Source organism: Magnolia sinica, chromosome 2 (assembly GCF_029962835.1).
Source record: "Magnolia sinica isolate HGM2019 chromosome 2, MsV1, whole genome shotgun sequence".
In the NCBI taxonomy this organism is placed as follows: domain Eukaryota; kingdom Viridiplantae; phylum Streptophyta; class Magnoliopsida; order Magnoliales; family Magnoliaceae; genus Magnolia; species Magnolia sinica.
Genome location: NC_080574.1, coordinates 99,470,770 through 99,495,570, shown reverse-complemented (window position 1 = coordinate 99,495,570; position 24,801 = coordinate 99,470,770). Strand labels below are relative to the sequence as shown.

The 24,801-nt window shown below is 43.3% G+C and overlaps 1 protein-coding gene across 1 annotated transcript; it reads right to left on the bottom strand.

Moving 5' to 3' along the window:
- Positions 1-654: 654 nt before the first annotated feature.
- Positions 655-1,545, bottom strand: LOC131229697 (chaperone protein dnaJ 11, chloroplastic-like). The gene has a single exon (XM_058225690.1). It carries the CDS (start codon positions 1,507-1,509, stop codon positions 1,006-1,008), a length of 504 nt encoding a protein of 167 aa, XP_058081673.1. The 5' UTR covers positions 1,510-1,545; the 3' UTR covers positions 655-1,005.
- Between the last annotated feature and the right edge of the window lie 23,256 nt (positions 1,546-24,801).

Genomic DNA, 24,801 nt, shown 5'->3' with positions numbered 1-24,801 from the left:
TTTTTTAAGATGATGATCCTTCTATGTCACATTCCTCTACTACTTATAGATTTTTATTGTTGTTTATTCTTTCAGATCCTTCTTTTATTATTGCAACGGTCACAGTAGTTGCAAAGCCTTTCTAGATTCATTTCTTCTTTGGATTATTCTTTTAATATGTCTCTTTACGATGGTTCCACTTCTATTGGTCAAGGTTTTGTTGCCCTTGATCGCCTTTTATATTATAAACAACTCTACCGCATTTCTTATATATCGACCACAATACTCTGTCAACCATTCATTGATTGTAGAATTAGATTTATGTATGATATAATTCAATAAAAAGTGTTCCAAATCTTTGAAGATCTTTTTATCCCTTCTCATTTCTCACGTAATGTCACATGTCATCCTCGTGTTGGCTTTCCAGAATAGCCAGAAATAGAGTACAACATATGAACATCTAATCGGGTGTCTATCTTCACAAGCACCATTGCAAGTATACTTGCAATTATCAGTTTGTTGACAATGGATCAGCTGGTTAAACTATATTAAGCGGCAAAGAGCATGCATCCCACCTGATGAATGGTCCCGATCATGACGTACCCACAACTTGCAGATGATGCTATTGTCCCGAGAGAGAGAGAGAGAGAGAGAGAGAGAGAGAGAGAGAGAGAATTCTAAAACCGTAATTTATTGTATACATTTACAAGGATTCCATCACTCCATGTTTCGACGAATATTACAAATTACAAATCATTTACCACTATATGCGACCAGTGGAGCCTTGCGCACTCAGTCAGATACTTCCGTCCTAGTCACGGCTTGCACACGACTTTTCATAAAATGCTACGGGATTAAGACGCAATCTAACGGCTGCGGTCTTACTGCACCCCCGCGCAAGATAGGATCTCTCCATGCTACGGACGTCTGTGCAAAACCTCCTGTGTCTTTGTTAAGATAGAAAATCACCGATTTTTTCCTTAATCCTGATTAACCCCAAATAATTAATTATAAGCCGTTGACTGACTACCAGCACTGATCCGTCTCCCATGTCCGTCGACCGTACCCGCTAAAACTAGAAGCCTTGAAGGAAGATGAGGAAGGAAACGGACGGTTGAGGAGAAGCTTCCGATCGTAGTCGGTCCGCTTCTCAGGATCGGACAGCGTGGAGTAAGCCGCGTGGATCCTCATGAACTGCTCCGCGGACCTGTCCTTACGATCGGTCGCCACGACATCGGGATGGCAGAGGCGGACCAACCTACGGTAAGCAGCCTTGATTTCCTGGCACGTGGCTCCAGTTGATAGGCCGAGGACATCGTAGAGGGACGCGGTGGATGCCATTGCGGACGAGGCGGGGGCGGGAGGCGGCGGCGTCTGTCTATCGGCCGAGCTGTGGGCTGCGATGACACGTGGCGGTCGGAGCCTTGGAGAGACGGTCGAGGGAGACGTTGGAACAGAAATCCGCGGGCCGCGGAATTCGGTCGAGAAGCGGAAGAAAGCTTGCGAGGATTGGTACGGTGAGGCGAGCATAGTATGTCCGGGCTTGGATGAATGGACGAATGTGGGGTTGTGTGTGTGTGTGTGTGTGTGTATATACACACACACAGTGTATATATATACACACACACTATGAGGATATAGCACGTGTCACTCACGTGAAGAGAATAATAGAGGGAGTAGAAAAGATTCGGCTACATATATAGAAATAGAACGAAATGGTAAAACAGTTGTCCGTGCAGGCCCACGGTACCCGTGCATGGTAAATGAAGGAGAGGAGAGGATTAGGAGCCGCCCTGATCGTAGGGCCTATCTTGATGTATGTACTGTATATCCATGCCGTCTATCCATTTTGCCATCTCATTTTGTTGCATAAGCCCAAAAATGAATCAGATACTTAGTATAAGATGAACAGCATCACATGAAACAGTGGTGATTGACCATTAAAACATTCTCGTGGGCCACAAAAGTTTTGGATCGTGCTTATATATATATTTTTTTATTCCTTAATCCAGATCTATGTGACTTTATTAATAGGTTGGATGGAAAATAAACATTAAAGTGAGCACTAAGTGAGCCTTTGGAAGTTTTTAATAGTGGGCGTTTAATCAACATTATTTCTTATGGTATGGTCCACTTTAGATTTGGTTCTGCTTAATTTTTATCTCATGTCCTAAAATAAGGAGAAAAAACCAATGGACATGGCCCACGGTAAGGGCCACACCATGTTAGGTGAGGCCAAGGCAGGCTTAAATCCACCCCCAACGTGTAATGTCTCCTTCCATGAAAGAAATGAAAGGATAATAGTGCTCTTAATTGTCTTTATCTATGATAGAGGTAGAAGCATGGAAATAGAAAGAAAAAGGTAAAGAAATCTAATGAGAATTTTACCATTGTACGACCCATTTAGGGCCCATTTACCTGTTGAAGCCCACTTCTTTTTACTTCACAAGAATAAGTCCCATACGTACGGATGCCTTCCCAAAGGTTAAAAATGCCCCTCCTATAGCCAATGCACCCTATTCACGCTGCCAGCCGCGTCTCCACCAAAAAAACCTGATTTTTTCTTCTTTCCTCTCCCTGATCCTTCATCCTATCCGTAGATTATCATTTTCTGATTACTTCTCCCCCTCTGTGACTGTTCACCCTAGTAGTAAAACCCTCCTTTTACCACTTTCTTATTTTCCTTTTATCTAGTTGAAAATACACACCTCACACACATCCTTTTCGACTTTTTTAGCCCAAGATAGGATGAAAAATGGTCCCCCCATCTAAGAGGCTTCGAATGGCAGGTATATTCAAATCCCTGCTTTCTTTTTATGGACCCCACTGTATATTATACTATATATGTGTATGGTCCACAATCCATTTTCATTTTTTTAAAAATATTGAGCTTTCTTTTTGTGGACCCCACTGTATATTATACTATATATGCGCACGGTCCCTAATCCATTTTCATTTTTTCAAAATACTGAATGGTATGACATGTCCTGATAAATGAGCAAAATTAGGACTCAAATGGCCCACATTGAGGGTTTTTTTAAATAAAGAATGAAATGAGATGTGAAACTAAACGAAGACCATGAAAGAGACTGAGCACCGACTGAATTAACAGACCGAGGACCCACTGAGTTATTAATGAGGACTATGAATTGAGCTAAAATGACTGTGAACTGAGGTAAAATGACCGTGAACTGAGCTAAAATGATCGTGAACTAAGCTAAATTGACCGTGAACTGAGATAAAATCACCGTGAACTGAGTTAAATTGACCGTAAACTGACTTAATTCCGGCCATTCCTTGTCATTTCATGGTTAATTCTGTTCACTTCACAGTCGTTTCCAATCATTTCATGGTCATTTCCAGTCATTCCTCTTTACTTCATTGTAAGACCCATATCCTAACCCATACCGTTCCGTAGGCTTTCACGATCCTCTCGGTCAAATTCTGATGACCCTCGACCTGTATCTGACATTTACGCATGATCCTAAGCCGACTTCTGCATGTCGACATCGACTTGACTCGAAACTTGTACCCTACCAACCGCGCCGTCGCCGTAGTTCTAATGCCGTGACTTGCGCATTGATCCGATATCCGGGCCGGGAGATGTGGGCCCGCGTTCATTCCGAAGAAACGCCGTGCGTTGCGAATTCTGAGAGAATTTCTTCGACCCGTCACATCAATTAATCAAGTACACATCATTTCATAAGTCAAATACACCACCAATGCCTATGCCACCTCACCCCTTACAAGTCAACTCTCTCTCTCTCTCTCTCTCTCTCTCTCTCTCTCCCCCCCCCCCCCCCCCATTCCTCTTTTACCCAAAATTCAACTAAACTCATACCTTTCCATTCCCTTCCTTACAACAACTATTCCATCCATCCCTTATCATCCATCACTCCCCTCTCTCTCTCTCATATTTTCAAACTTATTCTCCCAAGCAACCATGGGAGGTGGACGTCCAAGCTCTCCATGAGAAAGAGCTAGGTGTGCCCCACCTTCCTACCTCCTATCTCCACCCTCCAAAGTCCATCTTAACTGTTAAAATTCACCCCTTGGAGCTCTAGATCGTGTTGGCGGAAGAAGGAAGAGGAGATCTAATGGTGGGTGTTCATCATCTTGGTTTTGATTTAGGGCCCACTTGTAATGGGACCCACTTGATGTATGCATTGTATTTCGAGGGACCCATAGTGGTAGGGTCCCTCCCATCTTCACGATTATCTCTCTCTCTCTCTCTCTCTCTCTCTCTCTCTCTCTCTCTCTCTCCCCCCCCTCCTCTTTTCTATGATGATTTGTGGTCCACCTAATAGGTGTGGACGATCCAGACTGTCCAGCAAATGGGACTGTCCAATTGGCCCCAACCTTGTCACCTGTTTTGGCCCTACATGGCCGGTAAGCCAAACAGGCCTAAACAAAGGTGAAAAATACAAAGTTCAGCTTGGTCCAAGGCCGTGTGCCCACCTATATAGACCCTACCATGATGAATGTACTACATCCACTCCGTCCAGTGCACAGGGCCCACCCTGCTGCCCGTTCTGGACCGGTCATGCATGCCCGGTTGAAGGGAAAACCCAAATATCATCTTGAATTTTGGAGAGGGGTGGCCCACTCACCTGGACCCCACCTCGACGTGCGTGATCTCTATCCTCATTGTCCCTCTTCAACGGTCCAGATCTAGCATGTGTGGTCTACACCGTAGTAGCAGCAATTCCAGACTGTCCGTTGGATGGACGTCCAACCATATGCTGGACCTCTTTTTTTATTATTATTATAATATATACTCTTTCAATATATCTTTATTATTATTATAATAATACATATTATATATACGTGGTGGGCCCCATGTGGGACCCACGTTGATATAATAGATATACATTTATATATATATGTGGTGGGCCCCATGTGGGACTCACGTTGATGTAATTACATCTACACCGTCCCTCTGGATGGTGCTTGTGAAACCCACCTCTGATGTATGCATGTCATCCATGCAATCCACCATCCACGACCCATGTGATGCATGTGGTTTAACCCAGGCAATCCGTCCAGATGTGGACTCACCTGATGCATGTGTTGAATCCAGACCGTCCAAGGTCTGGCGTGGCCCACCTTAATGTATTTATTCTATATCCACTCCGTCCGCCTATTTTGCCAGCGGGTGGGACCCACCCTGCACGTTGTACACGTGTGGGGTGTGGGGCCTACCATGATAGATGTGTTGTGTCCTCACTGTCCAGGGATTGGACGGTGGGAAGTAGTTTGGCTGGAGTACATCACACCAACTGTATAGTTGTTGTATTCGTCAGCAAGTTATGTGGGACCACCTTGATGTACGAGGTGTCCACGTGGTCTAGTAGGTGGGACCCACGTGATTTGTATGTGCTATCTACACCGTTGGTTTGAATAGTGGGGATCACCGTGATGTATATGTTTTATACTCACGCCGTTCATCTGTTTCATCAATGTCGTCCATCTATATGGGACCCACCTATGATGTAGGTGTTTTGTTCGTGCCGTCCTGTATAGGGACGTGGGTCCCACATAATATATGTGTTTCATCTATACAATCCATCCATGGGACCCACCGTAATTTATGCATTGTATATCCAGCTGGTGGGGCCCATTCTATGATTTATAAGGCCACCTGTCGTGTACGTAGGGCCCACCTATTGTGCCGGGCTCACCTGCTAGCTGTTTATGGGCCATTGTGATGTGTATTAGACCCATATGATGTGGCCCATTATGACGTGTATTAAGCCCATGCGATGTGGCCCACTTGATGTATATGAGGCCCATTGGTGCGGCCCTTTAATGCGGCCCACTTGATGAGGCCCATTGGTGTGGCCCACATGAGTGAGGCCTAATGTGATGTATATTATGCCTGTGTGTAAGGCCCATTATGATGTATTTATGGACCATCTGGCAAGGCCCATTGTGATGTATATGAGGCCCATGGGTGGTCGCCCGTTGTGATGTATTTGTGGCCTTTGAATGAGGCCTAATGTGATGTATTTGAGGCCTAGTGTGATGTATGTGAGGACTATGTAATGAGGCCCTTGTGTGAAGTCATGGGCTCACTATATGTTTGGCCCTATAAGGGCCACTCCTTGGGAGTAATGTTGGTTAAAGGTCCATATTGATGGGTAATGATAGTTGAATGTCCACATTGTGACCTTCCCTTAGGCCCTTTGTTAGGCCGATTCCGATTCCGAATATCGAAGCCGATTCCAATTCTAATTGTCGAGGCCAATTGTTGAGGCCGATTTCATTCCGATTGTCGAGGCCGATTTCGATTCCGATTATCGAGGATGATTATTGAGGCCGATTCCGATTCCGATTGTCAAGGCCGGTTGTTGATGGTCGATTCCAATTTCGATTGTTGAGGCCGATTCCGATTATCAATACCGATTCTGATTGTTGAGGCCGATTCCAATTCCGATTGTTGAGGTCGATTCTGATTCCAATTGTCGAGGCCGGTTGCTGATGGTCAATTCTGATTCTGATTGTCGAGGCCGATTATTAAGGCCGATTCCGATTGTCGAGGCCGATTGTTGAGGTAGATTCTGATTCTGATTGTTGAGGCCAGTTGTTGATAGCTGATTTCGACTCCGATTGTCGAGGCCGATTCTAATTGTTGAGGCCAATTGTTGAGGCCAATTTCGATTTCATTTATCGAAGCCGATTCCGATTGTCGAGGTCGATTCTAATTCTGATTGTCGAGGCCGATTCTAATTCCGATTGTCGAGGCTGATTGCTGAGGTCGATTCCGATTCTGATTGTCGAGGCCGGTTGTTAATGGCCGATTCCAATTTCGATTGTCGAGGCCGATTCCGAGTATCGATACTGATTCCATTGTTAAGGCCGATTCCGATTCCAATTATCGAGGCCAATTCCGATTCCGATTTCGATTGTCGAGGCTGATTGCTGAGGCTGATTCTGATTCTGATTGTCGAGGCTGATTATCGAGGATGATCCAATTTTTGAGGCCCAATTTGATGTATATACAACCATATTTGAGGCCCGTTGTGATGTGTATTCAGCCCATGTTTAAGGCCCAATGTGATGTACATTAGGCATATGTGAAAGGCCCATTGTGATGCATTTGAGGGCCAGGCGATGGAGCCCATTGTGACGTATGTTGGCCCATGTGAAAGGCCCATCGTGATGTGTATTAAGCTCTTGAGTAAGGCCCATGGTGTTGTATATTTAGCCCTTGTGTGAGGCCATGGGTCCATTATATGTTAGGCTCTATATGGGCCATTCCTTGGGGCAATGTTGGTTAAATGTCCACATTGTTGAGGTCAATTGTCGATGCCGGTTATTGATACCGGTTATAAGTATGTGACAGCATAATATCATAATACAAGCCCATACGCATCATCTGCATGTTTGTTATGAGATGTAGTTGACCATTACATATGTCATTGGGTAGGTTGTTATGAGACTCCCTGATAGGCGAATGTTATCTCACATAAGCGCACGTTATGCGCAGGATTGATGCTTGACTGGATTGTATGACCCATGCTCCTTGCATTGTATGCCCTAGCAACATCAAGGTTGTAGCCTCCATAGGCATATCGTGGATGGACAGATGGGACACCGAAAATCTGTTATTAGCATCGGGCTACCATAGATGGCCCTGGGTGAAAATCCTTAAACCCTCTTGGTACCAGAGGGCGCCCTAACGTTGAGACCGAGTGGATACATGAGCGCCCGAATGCCAAATACCAGGAGGCAGCATCTCCCACTGTGTTGTGGTCGGTTGGGAGGGGGTGTGGCCTTATCCACCCAAGCGTAGGGGGCATAACTAGGCTAAGTTTGACCAGCTCGTGAATGTGTCCGCTATTGACATGCCTGGTAGATATTGGCTGACTACTGGTCAGGCGGATAATGAAGTCTCTTTCACTTGCATGGTCGCACGTCAGTGGGCGGTGATTTGTATGTAGAGTGTACTAGACCCCGGTGATAATCCTAGAGATGATCAGTACTGATATGTGTATTTATTGGGCAAGAGTTGTATACTCATTCATTCATTCATTATCCACTCGGGCTGGTGGTGCGCAACTATTTGTTACGTGTACCTTCGTAATGACCAGGATTTCGGTTGGGGCGCGCGACTAACCTGAGATTAGGAGTTTACCACATTGAGTCTGACTATCCAAATTTAGGTATGGGATTAGTTTGGATAGAAGTCCCTCGTGGTGAACCTCGTAGCCTGCGATACTATGTACTATCATCCTGACTTCACACTCCAGCTTGGTTATTTCATTCGCATCGCATATTGCATTACATCCACATGCACATGACATTTTGGGATTGTTATGTTTCTGCACTTATATGGATTGGGCGGACTTAGCAGGATTTACATATTGTATTGTACTCTCGGCATATGATATTTGACTCTCTTAAACTCCTCATTTGCATAGCTGATTTGTATTGCATACTTTGATATTATATGACTCATGGACTTGTCAGTATTTTTGCTTACTCTGATATTGTATGGTTTGTGGACTTATTAGTACCACCGTTTACTTTGATATTACATTCTGAGCACACATATACTGCTCACACACTTACACCATCCTCTAAGCTTTTTATAAGCTTATGCACGATAGATGCGTGCATGTGACATTATGATGCAGCTGAGCTGAGATAGGAGCATGTGGTTAAGCTTCTGGAGTTTTCTTTGATATTTCTATATTATATTTCCCTTTCAGGATTGTACTTAAATGATTATATTAGTAGATATGTGATGATTATGTTATTCTTGTGATTTGGGTATACTTGTGGTTATGCTTCTTATGAGATAAATTCATGTTGAAAATCCTCCTTGTAGGATCCCGGGATCGGGATCTAGAGTATAAACGCTGGGAGCCGAGAATGGGGTACTACGGAGGCTGTCGGCACCGAATTCGGTGATCGAGAATTTTGTGAACCCTGTTTCCGAGTTTGGGGCATGACATTCATGGTCAATTCCATGCATTTCACAGTCAATTCGCTTGACTTCACGGTCATTTCCATGCATTTCATGGTTAATTTCCTTCACTTCACGGTCATTTCCAATCATTTCACGGTCATTGTTGGTCATTCCACTTCACTTCACAGTCAATTCACTTCACTTCATGGTTAATTCCATGCATTTCACGGTCAATTCGCTTCACTTCACGGTCATTTCCAATCATTTCACGGTCATTGTTGGTCATTCCCCTTCACTTCATGGTCAATTCCATGCATTTCACAGTCAATTCGCTTCACTTCACGGTCATTTCCATGCATTTCACGGTCAATTCCCTTCACTTCACAGTAAATTCCAATCATTTCACTGTCATTGCTGGCCATTTCCCTTCACTTCACGGTCAATTCCATGCATTTCACGGTCAATTCCGGTGATTCCCCTTCTCTTCATGGTCAATTCCATGCATTTCATGGACAATCCCCTTCACGTCACGTTTAATTCCACTCATTTCACGGACAATTTCCTTCACTTCATGGTCAATTCCATGCATTTCATGGTCAATCCCCTTCACTTAACGGTCATTTACAGTCCTTAGACAAATCCACTCATGGTCAATATCACAACGTTCTCGGCCAAAATGCAACATATAACTCTGAAAATTGACCCATAACTTAGTGAAATTGGCCGTGGACTTGTTGAATGTGACCTCTAAGTCGACCATTTGATATGGAATTCTTCAAAATGACCAATGACTGCTTGATATTGACATTTTTTTTACTGACAACCTTGGTATAATTTTACCAACAACTACATGAAATTGACTAATAAATGAGTGAAACAGGCCCAAAACTTGTGAAAATTCACTAATAAGTCTTGTACTTTCATTTGGAATTCGCCAAAAACTGACCACCAACTCGGCAGACTCATACTATACTTTATGAATTTTCACCACAACGAGTCAACTTTCACATTATGTTTCGTTAAATATTGAATGTTATTGTTGATATAATTTCCAATTCATTCTTGCAGATGACAAACCCTTGCATAATGGATTTGGCGAGTCGGCCCCCATCATCTCATGCAGATATTCTTTGACATGGTGGTTTGATAGTGTGAAGAGTGGGTTTGAGAAGAATAACAATAGATTAAATATATTTAAGCAGACCCCATTCTCATTTTTATTACACATTCCATCATTTAAATTTATAGGAGCCATTTTTCACTCACTTATTAAGAGATATATAGGCAATCTTGTATTCAAGATATAGGGGAACCATGTAAAATTTACCGAGATGGACTTCACCCTAATAACATGATTGAAGATTAGTGACCTCTCTATGCCCAATATTCATCGTTCGAAGAAGTTAATAAGAGAAGAATACTTCAATGAATATCCTACCCTAAAGAAACATGTACAAGAGGTGTTCAACAGGATATTTGATAGTAATAAGCACGAAGATGTCGTGAAGGTAGCCCTAATATTATGTGTAGAGTGGTTCGTTAGGGGTACCGACACGAATATTATATGTTGTACAGACTTTATTGACCTTGTCGACTCGTTGGAAGATTTTAATATCTACCCTTGGGGTAGTTTGGCCTTCCAGACGATGCCGGAAGGGATCGAGAGTGTCATACCCCAAACTCGAAAATCAAGCTCATAAAATTCCCAATCGCTGAATCTGGCGCCAACAGCCTCCGTAGTACCCTGCTTTCGGCTCCTAGCACCTATAGGCCACGTTCCGATCCTAGGATCCTACGAGGAGGATTTTCAACATGAATTTAATTCGTAATAAGCATAACCAAGCATAACCCATAAACAACAACCGACAACTCCATCACATTTCCACTATAAACAAAAACTTATAAGTACAATGCGAAAAGGGAAATACAAAGATATACAAAAGATCCATGATAATCCGCTATGCACTCTGCCTTAGCGCTACTGCGATCCAACGTCACCTGCATGCAACAGTTGTGCATAAGCTTATAAAAAACTTAAAGGGTGGTGTAAGTGTGTGCGCGAGGTAGTAATATAATTATGCAATATCAGAGTAATGCGAAATATGCTGGTGAATCCATGAATACTATCGGCCATATCAAGACTATGCGATGCAAGGAACGAATGATGTCAGCCATACCAAGGCCATGCGATGCAAGATGCAACTCAAGCATGTCAATCCTCAAGCTGGGTCCACATATCAATATAGCTCAACTTTGGAATATCACTGTGGTCTAGTACACTCCAAACCGGATTGCCCCCCATCCCGGGCAGCAAGGTCAGTGGAAGAGTACTCACTATTTGCCTTCCAATATCAGGCTCGGCTCGTCGATAGCGGACCCATTCCTCGAGCTAATAAAACTTAGCCTAGCTTTGCCCCCTCCTCTCGGGTGGGTAAGGCCACACCCCCTTCCAACCGACCACGACATAGTGGAAAGCACGGCCTCTTGGCATTCGGCACTCGGCGCTTATACATCCACCCGATCTAAACGTTGGAGCAACCTCGTAGTACCATAAGGGTTTAGGGAATTTCACTCAGGGACATCTATAGCACCCCATGTAGAATAAGATTTTCGGTATCCAATCCTACCAACCATGATATGCCTGCGAAGGCTACGGTCCTGATTTCGCTAGGGAGTACAGTAGTCATGTCCACCATGCAAGATGCATGAATCATACTATCAGTCATGCAACAATCCTGTGCGTATCGCGCTCTTATGTGGGCAACTCTCCCATCAGGGAATCTCATAATAATCTGCCCAATGGCATGTGCTATGATCAATCACTCCTTAAATCAAGCATACATATGATGCGTATGGGCATGGATCGTGGAGCTATACTACGCATATTATATGATGATGATGTACTCCCCCTTATATCAAGGTTGGGCCTAAGCGGCCTACCCACAATCCTAAAGATCTGGAAAGGGTTCCTTCACCATATTATTGCATGGCCAGCTAGATGCCCTAGGGGGCCAAATGAGTCCTAGATGGACTCCAAAATAAAAGAAATAATCCTACTAACAACTAATGAGGGCCCAACATCTTGGGATAGCCCAATGAGAATAGATGGATCATGCAAATGGGGCCCAATGACTGGGGTTAACCCACTTAGAGAATGATGAGAATTGGCCTAACAAGGCCTAAGGAAAGGTCACAATGATGACATTTAACAATCATTGCCCCATCAATGTGGACATTTAACCAATGTTGCTCCCAAGAAGTGGCCCAGATAAAGCCTAGCATATAGTGGGCCCATGGCCTCATACAAGGAATTCATACATAACGTAACGGGCCTCACGTTCATCGTGTTGGGCCTCACTCATGGGCCTCACATATAACACAATGGCCATGTCCTATGGGCCTCAAATACATCACAATGGGCCTCAAATACATCACATTAGGCCTCACCCATGGGCTTCATGTACATCTCAATGAGCTGTGCCCACAGGCCTCGAATACATCACATGGGCCTCATAAATTAAGTGGGTCGCATGACATGGGCCACACCATAAATAGCAGAGGAGATGAAGACCGAAGATCGTCTGGACCATACCGCAAATAGCAGTGGAGTTAATGATTTCCACAGTTTTAAAAATTCACAGGGCCCACTTAAATGTTCATTTCACAACCAATCTAATCATAAGGTCACAAAGACTTGGATTAAGAGGAAAAGCAAATCTCATATTAATCCAAAGCTTCCATGGCCCAAATGCTTTCAATGGTAGGCGTTCAACCCTCCACTGATCTCTGTAGTGTGGTCCATCTGATAGGCGGATCTGCCTCATTTTCGGTCTCAAGCCTTAAGTTGAGATCGGCATTTGGATGGATGGTTTGAATGAAATACACACACCAAGGCGACCCATCGTCCAAGCAATGGATGGTGGATACAGCAATTACATCATGAAAGGGTCCCAACATTTGCTGGCATCACCACAGCAGCAACATGCTACTGAGGCCCACGGAACTAACGTTAACACATTAGCTATATAGCTGGTGTGAGTATTGCAGCAAACCCATCCAGCGGGTGGGTACCACATGGGGCCCACCACATACATATATATATATATAATATTACATTATTTATATTATATTAATATTATTTTTTTGAAAGAAACACTAGCATCTAGATAGATGAAGAGCTGGATAAAATACATACATTAATGTGGCCCACAGTCTAAGCAATGGTCGGTGAGCATCCACACGTACATTAAGGTGAGGTCCACTGTGATATGGACGATGTGAATATAAGCCATACATCATGGTCAGGGCCCACCTGGCCTACTGATGTCATTAGGCAGCAGCAGCTGCTTGTGAAAGTGCCCTGGTTTGTCAATTAGCATGAGTGTTGAGTCGACTAGTGTTACGCCCCAAACCCGGAGATTGGACTAACAGGAATCCTGATTGGCGAATCCAGTACCGACAGCCTCTGTATACCCCATTCTTGGCTCCCAGCGCCCATACGCCAGATTCTGATCCTGGGATCTTACAAGGAGGATTTTTCAATGCACATTTATTTCGTAAGAAGCATAACCACAAGTTTACCCAAATCACAAAGGCAACATCATCATCACATATCCACTAATATAAACAATTTAATACAATGTTGAAAGGAAAATACATATATCGAAATTAAAGCTCCAAAAGTCAGCCACATGCTCCAAGCTCTACGCTGCTGCAACCTAACACCACCTGCACGCATCTATCATGCATAAGCTTATAGAAAGCTTAGTGGGTGGCGAAAGTGTGTGCACAAGGTAAGTGCCAAGTATACAATAAAACCCACAAATCATCCATTATTGGAATAAACAGAAATACTGACAAGATCCTGAATCATACGATATCAGAGCAAGTGAAAATATACTGGTAAGTCCATAAGTACCATTAGCCTTATCCAGGCTATGCGATGCAAAAACACAGTAAGCCAATATCATTTACTAAGGAAGTAATGTAGATCAGCTATGCAATGAGGGGTCAGTAAGCCAAATATCAGATGCCGCGGATACAATACAATATGTAAATCCTGTTAGGTCTTTCTAGGCCATATAAGTGTAGAAACATAGCAACCTAAAATGCCATATGCCTGCGGATGTAATGCAATATGGGATGCAAATGAAATGACCAAACTGGAGTGTGAAGTCGAGTGATAGTATGTAGTATCGCAGGCTATGAGGTCCGCCACAAGGGACTTCTATCTAAACCAGTCGCATACCTAAATTTGGATAGTCATACTCAATGTGGTAAACTCCTGATCTTAGGTTAGTCGCATGCCTAACCGAAAACCTGGACAAGCGAAGGTACATGTGACAAATAGTTACGTGCCACCAGCCCAAGTGGATAGTGAATGAATAAATGAATGAGTATGTAATTCCTACTCAATAAGTTTACATATCAGTACGGTTCCTCTCTGAGATCATCACCGGGGTCTAGTAGTTAGCCAATATCTACCCGGCACGTTGACAACGAACCCATTTACGTGCTGGTCAAACTCAACCTAGCTATGCCCCTACCCTCGAGTGGGTAAGGCCACACCCCCTCCCAACCGACCACGATATAGTGGGAGACGTGGTCTACTGGTATAGGGCCCTCATGCGCTCATACATATCCACTCGATCTCTATGTTGGGGCGTCCTCTGGTACCAAGAGGGTTTAGGGATTTTCACCCAGGGCCATCTATGGCAGCCCGATGCTAGTAACAGATTTTCAGTGTCCCATCTGGCCATCCACGATATGCCTGTGGAGGCTACAGCCCTGATGTCGCTAGGGTGTATAGTAATCACAACACACAATGCAGGATGCATGAATTATACAATCTAGTCATGTATCAATCCTGCGCATACCGTGACTCATGTGAGATAACCTCCATCTATCAGGGAGTCTCATAACCTATCCAATGACATATGCAATGGTCAACCACATGTCATAACAAACATGCAGATGATTCGTATGGGCATGTATCATGATGCTATGTTGTCACATAGTCATAATCGGTATTAATAATCAGTATCGATAACCGGCCCTGATAATTGGCCTCGACAATCAGAATCGGCGGAACAAGGCCTAAGGGAAGGTCACAATGTGGACATTAAACCAGCATTGCCCAACAATGTGGCCATTTAACCAACATTGCTCCCAAAGAGTGGCCCATACAAGGAATTCATACACAACTTAACGGGCCATTCATACATCGCACTGGGCCTCAACCATGGGCCTTGAATACATCACAATGGGCCTCAACCCATAGGCCCTAATAATCACAATGGGCCTCAACCCATGGACCTTAAATACATCACAATGGGCCTCAACCCACGGGCACTAATACATCACAATGGGCCTCAACCCATGGGCTTTGAATACATCACAATGGGCCTCAACCCACAGGCCCTAATACATCACAATGGGCCTCAACCCATGGGCCTTGAATACATCATAATGGGCCTCAACCCACGGGCCCTAATAATCACAATGGGCCTTAATCCATGGGCCTTGAATATATTACAATGGGTCTCAACCCACGGGCCCTAATACATCACAATGGGCCTTAACCCTGGGCCTTGAATACATCATAATGGGCCTCAACTCACGGGCCCTAATACATCACAATGGGCCTCAACCCATGGGCCTTGAATACATCATAATGGACCTCAACCCACGGGCCCTAATACATCACAATGGGCCTTAGCCCATGGGCCCTAAATACATACACGGACCTCATCAAATGGGCCCCAAATACATCCAATAGGTCATATCAATGGACCGAACCAAATGAGCCAAATCAAATGGGCTTCATGTATATCAATCAGGCCCACCCTTATGTATTTTTGAGATCTAACCTATTCATAAGTTAACATAGAGGCAGATGAAGTGAAAGAAAAAACATCAACTTGATCAGAACTACCGTGGCCCTTGAGAAGTTTTGAATGGTGGACATCACTGTCCACATTGATGGTGGGGATCCACTTGAACTTAGATCTGACTCATTCTTTTCTCATGCCATTAAAATGAGCTTTCAAAATGGTTGGACGGCTTGGATGCAACACATACATCATGGAGGGGCCCACCATTAGTTGGATGGTGTGGGATACAAAATACATACATCAAAGGTGGGTCCTATCTCACACGTACAACACGTGTGGGGTGAGCCCCACATGAGCTAAAAATGGATGGACGGTGGGATACAAAACATACTTTATAGTGGGGTCCTTAAAACTTGCTGACGTTGTACGGCGGTGGGACCCACAGAGCTTGGTGGCATTAACGCACCAGCTATATAACTGGTGTGAGGTACCCTACCACCCATTCCCACTACTGGTGGGTCCCGCTGTCCCAAGGACGGTGTGGGATATAACACATATCACGCTAGTCCCCATACGGATGGGTGGTTAGGATATAACGCATCCCTCATGATCAGACGTACCCAGCGCTGATGATGAGGCGACGTCTAACGGCTGGTGGAGGTACTCTAGCAAATCCACTCCAGATAGGTGGGTCCCATGTGGGGCCCACCATAACGTTTATCTTCCATCCAAGTTGTTAGTAAGGTCATAAAGACCAGAATAAAGGGGAAAAACAAATTTCATAACGATCCAATACTTCTGTGAACCAAAAAAAAGGTTTTAATGGCAGCCATTCAATCACACTATTTCCAGCCATGTGGGCCACCTAAGTTCCACACGCGGCTGATTTTTGGATGGGGCCCACTGCCCTAAGGGGCCTACCACATGCACGGTATGAATGTTCTACCACATCATGGTGAGGCCCACAGTTGGGACCAGTGGTCCCTGGTCCAGATGCAGCAGCATCCTGCTGCACCGTCAACAGTAGCAGGCACTGCCAATAGATATATATATATATATATATATATATATATATATATATATATATTCTTTTCTTTGAAAAATTGAATTTCTGGGGTTTTTCGTACGTGAGGCCCGCATCAAGTGAATCCAACCCAACCATTGTATTCCATGGCTCAATACAAACAAAAAAAGCCCAATATTCGATGTATTTTGGTATATAAAAATATCAGGGTGGATTTCAACTGTAGAAAACACTATTTTTTTACTATGCCCCGCTAGATAATCGGATTAGCTTCATTTTTTAGCTCAACGCCTAAAATGAGCTGGGGAACGGGATGGACGGTGTGGATTGAATCCATTCATTAAGGTGGGGCCTGCATTGAACCAAAGCTAATATTTTTGTTTTCAGTTAACGTCCAGTGTCCCTGGATGCTGGATGGTTTCGGCACACCACTTATATAAGGTGGGCCCTCTCACGTGGGCCACCAAATGGTGGATGGTGTGGATACAACTCATATATAAAGTAGGCCCCACCTACAAATGGCTTGGATAAAATACATGCTTCATGGTGGGGTCCATTAGGGTGGGCCACACGGCCACATCATCACATACAATAGAAAAAAATGAGAGAGAGAGAGAAAAAGACATGTGCAATGGAGGGGAGGGGCCCCACCACTATGGGCCCTCCCTATATACATACAATAAGATGGGTCCCACATATGTGGGCCCTCCAATCACAAAATCAATAAATAAAAGCACCCACCTTTGATCTCCTCTTCCTTCTTCCGCTAACACGATCTAGAGCTCCAAGTGGTGGATTTTAATGGTTGAGATGGACTTTGGATGGTGGGGATGAGAGATAGGAAGTGGGCCATACGAGCTTCTCCCCCATGGAAGCCATGGATGTGGGTTGCTTGGAGAAAATGAGGGAGAGAGAGAGATGAGAGAGAGATTGTTGTAAGAGAGAGAGGGAGATAGGAGATGTGAGTGATGGAGTGATGTGTACTTGACATGTAAGGGAGAGAGTTGACTTTAGGGATGGGTGTTGGTATTTGGGGATGAGATGTTGTACTTGACATGTAAGGTGATTGATGGGATTGATTGATGGGACATTTCATAGAGATTTTCTTGGAATTGCAATGCGCGGTATTTTCCTCGAACTGAACGCTTGCCCACATCTCCTGGGCTGAGCATCGCCTCGGTACATAATATGCGGCGATGACGCAATCACATGGGTATAAGTCTTCAGTCGAGCCAACTCAAATTTATGGGATACGACTTACGGTCGAGTGCAAACGTCGATTATATGTCGCAGGTTACCGAAATTCGTCAGGGAGGATAGCGGAAGCCTCCGGAACAGTACGGGTTATGATATGGGTCTTACAACAAAGAAGCTCCATAAGAAGATCAATCAACCATCTACCTCAACCGAATGTGGGTCCAAACTCATCACAGGTAAATCTAAGCCTCACATCCCATGTCCCAAAACACCAGGTAATTAAAACCCCTAAAACTGATTAGAATATCATTGGGTCTTTGAGTTAGAAAACTTTTTTCACAATTTAGAAAAATCTTTAAGTTTTTTACCTCTGTCGATTTATCGATAGTATGATCGATATAATCGAGAAATGTTGTCGATATCCTTAGAACTAAATCGATATTATCGAATAAGGACATATGTTGTCCAGCAACCACATATACTTCTGAACAGAATTATCGATGTATCGATATCATCGATTCTTGAATCTCGAGCCTATTGAAGATGACTCGATAAAATCGACAGCAGAGATTTTGTGTCCCTATTTTTCTATAGAAAATCATACAGACCTTCGATATATCAAAGTATCCCTCGATATCCTCAGAATTCAACTTTTGATGATATCGGAAGGCCTTTGATGCTATCGATCTTGGACACAGTTTACCAGCTATATTTTCAGGTGGTTTCTTATTTTGGATCAAGGGTCACTCGATAGAATCGTTATTCAAATATCGATGATATCGAGGCTGGGTCGATTGCATCGAGAATGGACATAAACTATCTAACAAGCTTAACTGGAAAATCCTTTAGATTTGCATCGACATGACTATCAATATCATCAACATTCAAATTCCGATGATATCAAGTGTACCTCAATCACATCCTTGACCTGAAATATTTCTAAGGCAAGTCTCTCTCATTTTCAAAATATTGAGGAATCGACCCTCATATCGATGAAATTGGAGTTCGAAATCTGATGAAATCGACATGTGTCTCGATTCCCTTGACCAGCTGGCAAAATATTTCAAAAGTATATGCCATTTGAGTTTGTGTCATCGAGCGGCCAGTCGATGCAATCAAGAGTATACGTTTAATGATATCGACCCTGCTCGATGATATCGAACTCTGTCATAAATGTGACCGTTTTATATCCATTGGAACCTTTTGCCTATTTATAGAGAACTTGGCCTTAGGTGTTGGTATAGAAAGAAGAGAGTGCTTTTGAGTGTCTAACCTTAGATCATATACCCAAAGCCCTTTCTCTCATGGAAGTTCATCCTCTAATCCACCCTCACCATTGACATTCAATAGAGTGGATTGGGGAATGAACTTTCGCATTCAAGGATCCTCCAGCTATCATTTTAATAACAAATCATTGAGTTGGGATGCCTTGAATGCATGAATGATTGGAATCACTCTATTTCCCTTATAGGAAAACCTTCAATAGAGTAAGATTTCATTACAACCTTGACCTAACCTGTCGCCATGCATTGGTACAACTTCTGAGTTGTGGTTCAAGGAAGCAGAAGATTCTTCTTTAATAAAGGAGGAAGATCTTCGACAATGTGCTGAAAGGGATTCATCTGCTTATCTGTAAGTTATTAGAGTCCAAAGGACCCTTGTGATCATTCCTTTATAGGATTGGGTTTAAGGTGTTTCTCACCCCTTGCAAGTCCTCTAGGAGGCCTCTAGCGGGAGTGTACGTGGTGGGTGCGTTGTGTTGACCCTTGCTCTATGGAGAGCATAAACAGTTAGGTTCCTAGTGTGGATACTTGGCCAGTGTGCCTAAAATTGGGTGCTATGTGTTGACCCTTGTTTGTGGGAGCATAAACTGTCAGCCTAGGTGTAGGTTATACTGGTTAAAGGTAAACCTGATTTAAAACCTTGGGTTTGAGGTAAACTATGTGAAACCTCCTTAGTGAAATTCAGCACACTCAAGGGATGAGTGCGTCTGCCGAGAGTGGAGTAGACAAGTAGTCGAACCACTATAAAAATGATTGTGTTTTGAAATTGCTATTGTCTTTCATTACTTATATGATTTCCTTAAGTATTTTCATATTTGATTATTTGAGATCACACCTCACACACACACACACAGTCATATCCATCATAAACTAATTTGCACATTGCTCATTTCTCTAATAGTTTGTGATTGGATCCTCTACCGGGCTTGGAAGCCAGTAGAGTTACTTTTGAGTAATCCTAATGTATTCTTGCTATTAGGATTAGAGTAATTTAAATTGTTATAGAATTTTATAAAAGTCCTATTCACCCCCCTTTAGGACATATTAGCATATTCCTACTTCGACTAAAGTGGTCATTGTCGCAATTTCAGCCTGCTGCATGGGACCCACCGTCCAGGGTTTGGACGGTGTGGATCCAACACATGCCTCACGTGTGGGTCCCACACGGATGGACAATTTGGATATAATACCCACCCCATGTCAAGGCCCATATGCTGGTATCATACAGTAGCTATATAGCTGGTTTGAGACACTCGGCCAATCCATTTCCCACACCAGGTGGGTCCCACGTGAGGCCCACCATAATATATATATATATATATATATATATATATATATATATATATATATATATCATGGTGCGCCCCACCCAGACCGTCCAGATGGACAGCTAGGAAACACGCACACGGGGTGGCCCACCATCAAAATGGATGGACGGCTTGAATAAAAAATATATCAAGGTGGGTCCACATGGTGGCCCACCAAAGCCTTGGATTAACCAATGTTTGTGTTTTTTTCTTTCATCCAAGCCCATCCAAATGGACGGCTGCGAGATGGGGCCCAACACATGGACAATCTAGATCAGGTGGGCCACATTCTATCACTAAAAGAGAGAGATAGAAGGGGAGAGAGAGAGAGAGAGAGAGAGAGAGAGAGAGATCGGCGGTGATGGGGGGCCCGCCACTATGGGGGCCCTCTTTGATACAAATCATACATCAAGGTGGGTCCCACCATATGTGGGCCCTTAAATCACAAAAAAATGTAGATCCAAGATCACCCACCGTTGATCTTCTTAGTCCGATGGAACGCCAAACTCCTTGGCTTCGATCTTGATGGAAGATGATGAAGTATGGAGGGTTGAGATGAGAGATGAGAGGATTAAGAAGTGGGCCACACTTGGCTCTTTTGGAGCTTAGAAATGCTTGGACGTTGGGGGTTGTCTTTAGATTTCTTGGAAGAGAAGGGAGAAATAAGAGAGAGAAGATGGGATGGAGTGATGGATGGGAGAGAGAGAGGACATGGGATGGAAATGTTGACTTTTGGGGTTGTTATGTAAGAGAGGTATGGGTTGTGATGGGGTGAGTGATGTGTTGGGTGATGTGTTGAGTAATGTGTGTACTTGACTTGTACTTGACCCTTAATGGAATTGATGGGATAATTGTAGAGATTCCTCTCTTGGACTTTGCAAATGTGCGGCATTTTCTCGAGATATGCGTAGGCCCACAGCTCTTAGCCTGGGTATCGCCTTGGTGTATGAGATACGGCGTTGTAACCGAGGTGACGATGCGGTCGCTAGGGTACAAGTCTCAGGTTGAGTCGACTCAAGTTGAAAGGATATAACTCAGGGTTGCGCAAACACCGATTATAGGTCCCGGATTGCTAGAATTCAATAGAGAGGATCGTGGGAATCTACAGAATGGTACGGACTAAGATACGGGCCTTATAGCTCTCCCCTCCTAATAAAAATCTCATCCTCAAAATTTACACTATCACACAAATAGACATAACTCACAAGGAAAGAGGGAAACACAGTATCATCATATAAAATCGGAGACAACATGCAAGATACAACACATAATCAATCATCAAAGAGATGTGGACATCGCTCTCAAATCTCGACCTCGCGCTCCCAAGAAGCCTCCTCAACAGAATAGTGACCCCACTGAACCTTCACCAATGGAATGACCATGGTCCGGAGGACCTGCTCCTTTCGATCAAGGATACGAACTAACTGCTCAATGTAAGAAGCGTCCTCACGAACCTCTAACGGCTACCAATCAATAATAGGAACGATGTCTAACTCCACACTTTCTTAACATAGAGACATGAAAAATATTGTGGACGCCAGACAACTGAGATGACAACATAAGCCAATCGGCCACGACACCAATGTAACATCTCAAAAAAATCTGTACGTAGACCTGAGTACCACCTCAGGCAGAAATACCTAAGGACTGTATCCCATTGTAATTTAGGCAAAAATTGGTTAAATGTTAAACTAAATAATCAGTGAATTTAGCTTGAACCACCATTTTTACAAATGGCAAGACGTAAATACATTAATACCACTGACTCAATGTCCCTTAAAAACCTAGAGGAAATCCTAAGAGCCTGTCACTCTAGGGAGTACATTGAAACCCCGTATCAAACCTGGACCGCACATCGAGAATTTGATGACTGCAAAACTATAAGATTATGTCCATCCTACTGGGCTTGACAACCATTGTGGGAATCGAGCCCAGATAGTATCCAGAAACACACAACTTGAGCCTTGAGTGAAGTGTGTGAGAAACGGAAATATCTTTAGAAAATGAAAGAAAACTTAAGTGAATTGGGTCATTCGCTCACACACGAAATTGAAGATTTCGGACAGTCAGTTTTTACCAAACTTCACCCATGGGAAAAGGAATTTTTCCTACACATATCCGTATACTTGTGGCCCCAATCGTGTAAGCATGACCGTTGATCTGACATAGGTCCTCCATGATCGATCGGCCTATCCAATTACGCTGAAATCACATCCTGGCATAGATTCATTGTCAAGGAACTTACCCTATGACGTAAGTGAGTAGTGGACCACCCTGTGAGCCTTGTTTGTCAAAAATAGATGCCCAAAGGGTATAACTCATGTATATAGTGGCCCTGGGGCCATTTGCATCACTTCTAGGCTTATAAATAGCCCTTATATTACCCCACCTCTCTCATGTATGAATTTTTCTAAAACCCTAAGGGAGACAGAGAGAAAAAAAGAGAAAAGAGGAAAGAGAGAAGAAGACTTTTGGGAGATTGCTACAGTAATCTTCTCCCACAACTCCACGCACCAAATCACCTCCCCATTTCACTACACACTCTGTTTCGGCTATGATTTGGGTAAGAAAACTTAATCCTAATCTGGTTATAGAGATCCATATTGATTAATCAGCAAACTAACTAACCATTTATGTTATTTAAGTGCTCGACGCTCTATTTTCGGGAACGTAGAATTCGAACTGAGTCCGAATCGAGTATTCTGACAAAAGGTGCGGACTATAAACGTTTAGGTTATAGTTATCAATGATTTCAATGTCAGCTAATGATTTAGTTCTGACTTGATTGTTGCCATACCGTCTTAGATATGCCGCTTTTGATATAATATACATGTATGAATATGTTGAACAAAAGTTACATCTCATGTGTTTGTTAAAATGTTTGAATGAATATGTAAATATGATTTATGCTTGCCATGTCTACTAATCTAGGATTCATCGTTGTTATATGCATGCTGACCTCTCTATATAAGGATTTACTAAAATATACATTATAACTAACCTAGTCTATGTATTTGGTGAAGTGTCGCCTAAGTGTTTGATAAATTGTCTAAATGAGAAATTGTGATGATTTGTATTTATTAAGAGCATTAAGATAGGATTCTCAATTACCTTATGCATATATATAGTTTCCTTCATGTAATCTTATTTATTTCTATGCGATTTATGGATGAAATGCAAGTGTTAGGTAATATGATCAATGTGTTGATGAAATGCTCAAATGAGGAATTTATTTAGATGATTGTTTAAATGCGGACATGATTATTACATGTGTCAACCTATTGCATTTGAGTAAGATTAGGGCTACAATGTAGTCTAGGCGATTGGTATCAGTTCCTGTTCGGGTGGCCGAATTAGTCTCGCTGCATTGGGTATACTTGTTAAATCCGGGTCGCACGACGATTGTCGACAGTGGTTAGGCCACGAGGGGTGCTTATGCACTCCATGTTAATTAAGTCAGTGTGTGCCCGTACCAATCAAATTTTCCTAACAAATTGATCGGTCTATTGTGTGTTTACCATGTGTGGACATTGTTGCTTGAATCTAAGGTACCCCTCTCCGATGTAAAGGCCCACTTTAACCATGGTACTGCAATCCGTTAAGACTCATGAGTCGAGCATGGTGGTATGGGACACTGTGTTTAACATGTCGGCCTATGCTGAGGTGACGAGCCTTCCCGTAATGACCAGTGAGCAACTTAGACTCGTGAGCTGGACATGGTGGTATGGGACACCGTGTTCAAGCTGTCAGCCTACGCAGAGGTGATTAGTTACCCCGTAGTGATTGCGAGTATAAACGTTTGAGTTTGCCTATTGACTACTTTTTATTGGGAGTGATGACCCTATAACTTGCCTATCATATGTGCTTGACTAGGAGTGACAAACCTAGATTTCGGTTCATGTTAACTTCCCAAATCTACTGCATAAATAAGCTTAATTAACTACTGGGCTAACATGACCATGCATTGCACTACATTAGTTAGGATATGCTTTAAAGGCGCGGAAGTCGCACAAGAGGCAGTGATGTCATATGTGAAATTGGGTGTCAGTGTCGCTTGTTGAGGGAGCTTTGATGCGAGGGCATACATCATTACTTGCATTCCATTCCTGCATTAACAAGAGTAGTTAGGAAGTGATTGTTAATTTGCTTTATCATTACTGCTTGATTGACTTGATAACATGTTAACCTTTGCCTTATAGTAACACTGAGTTGATCACTCACTCCCACTCTGGGACGATATTTTAAAACACCAACCAGACTCTGG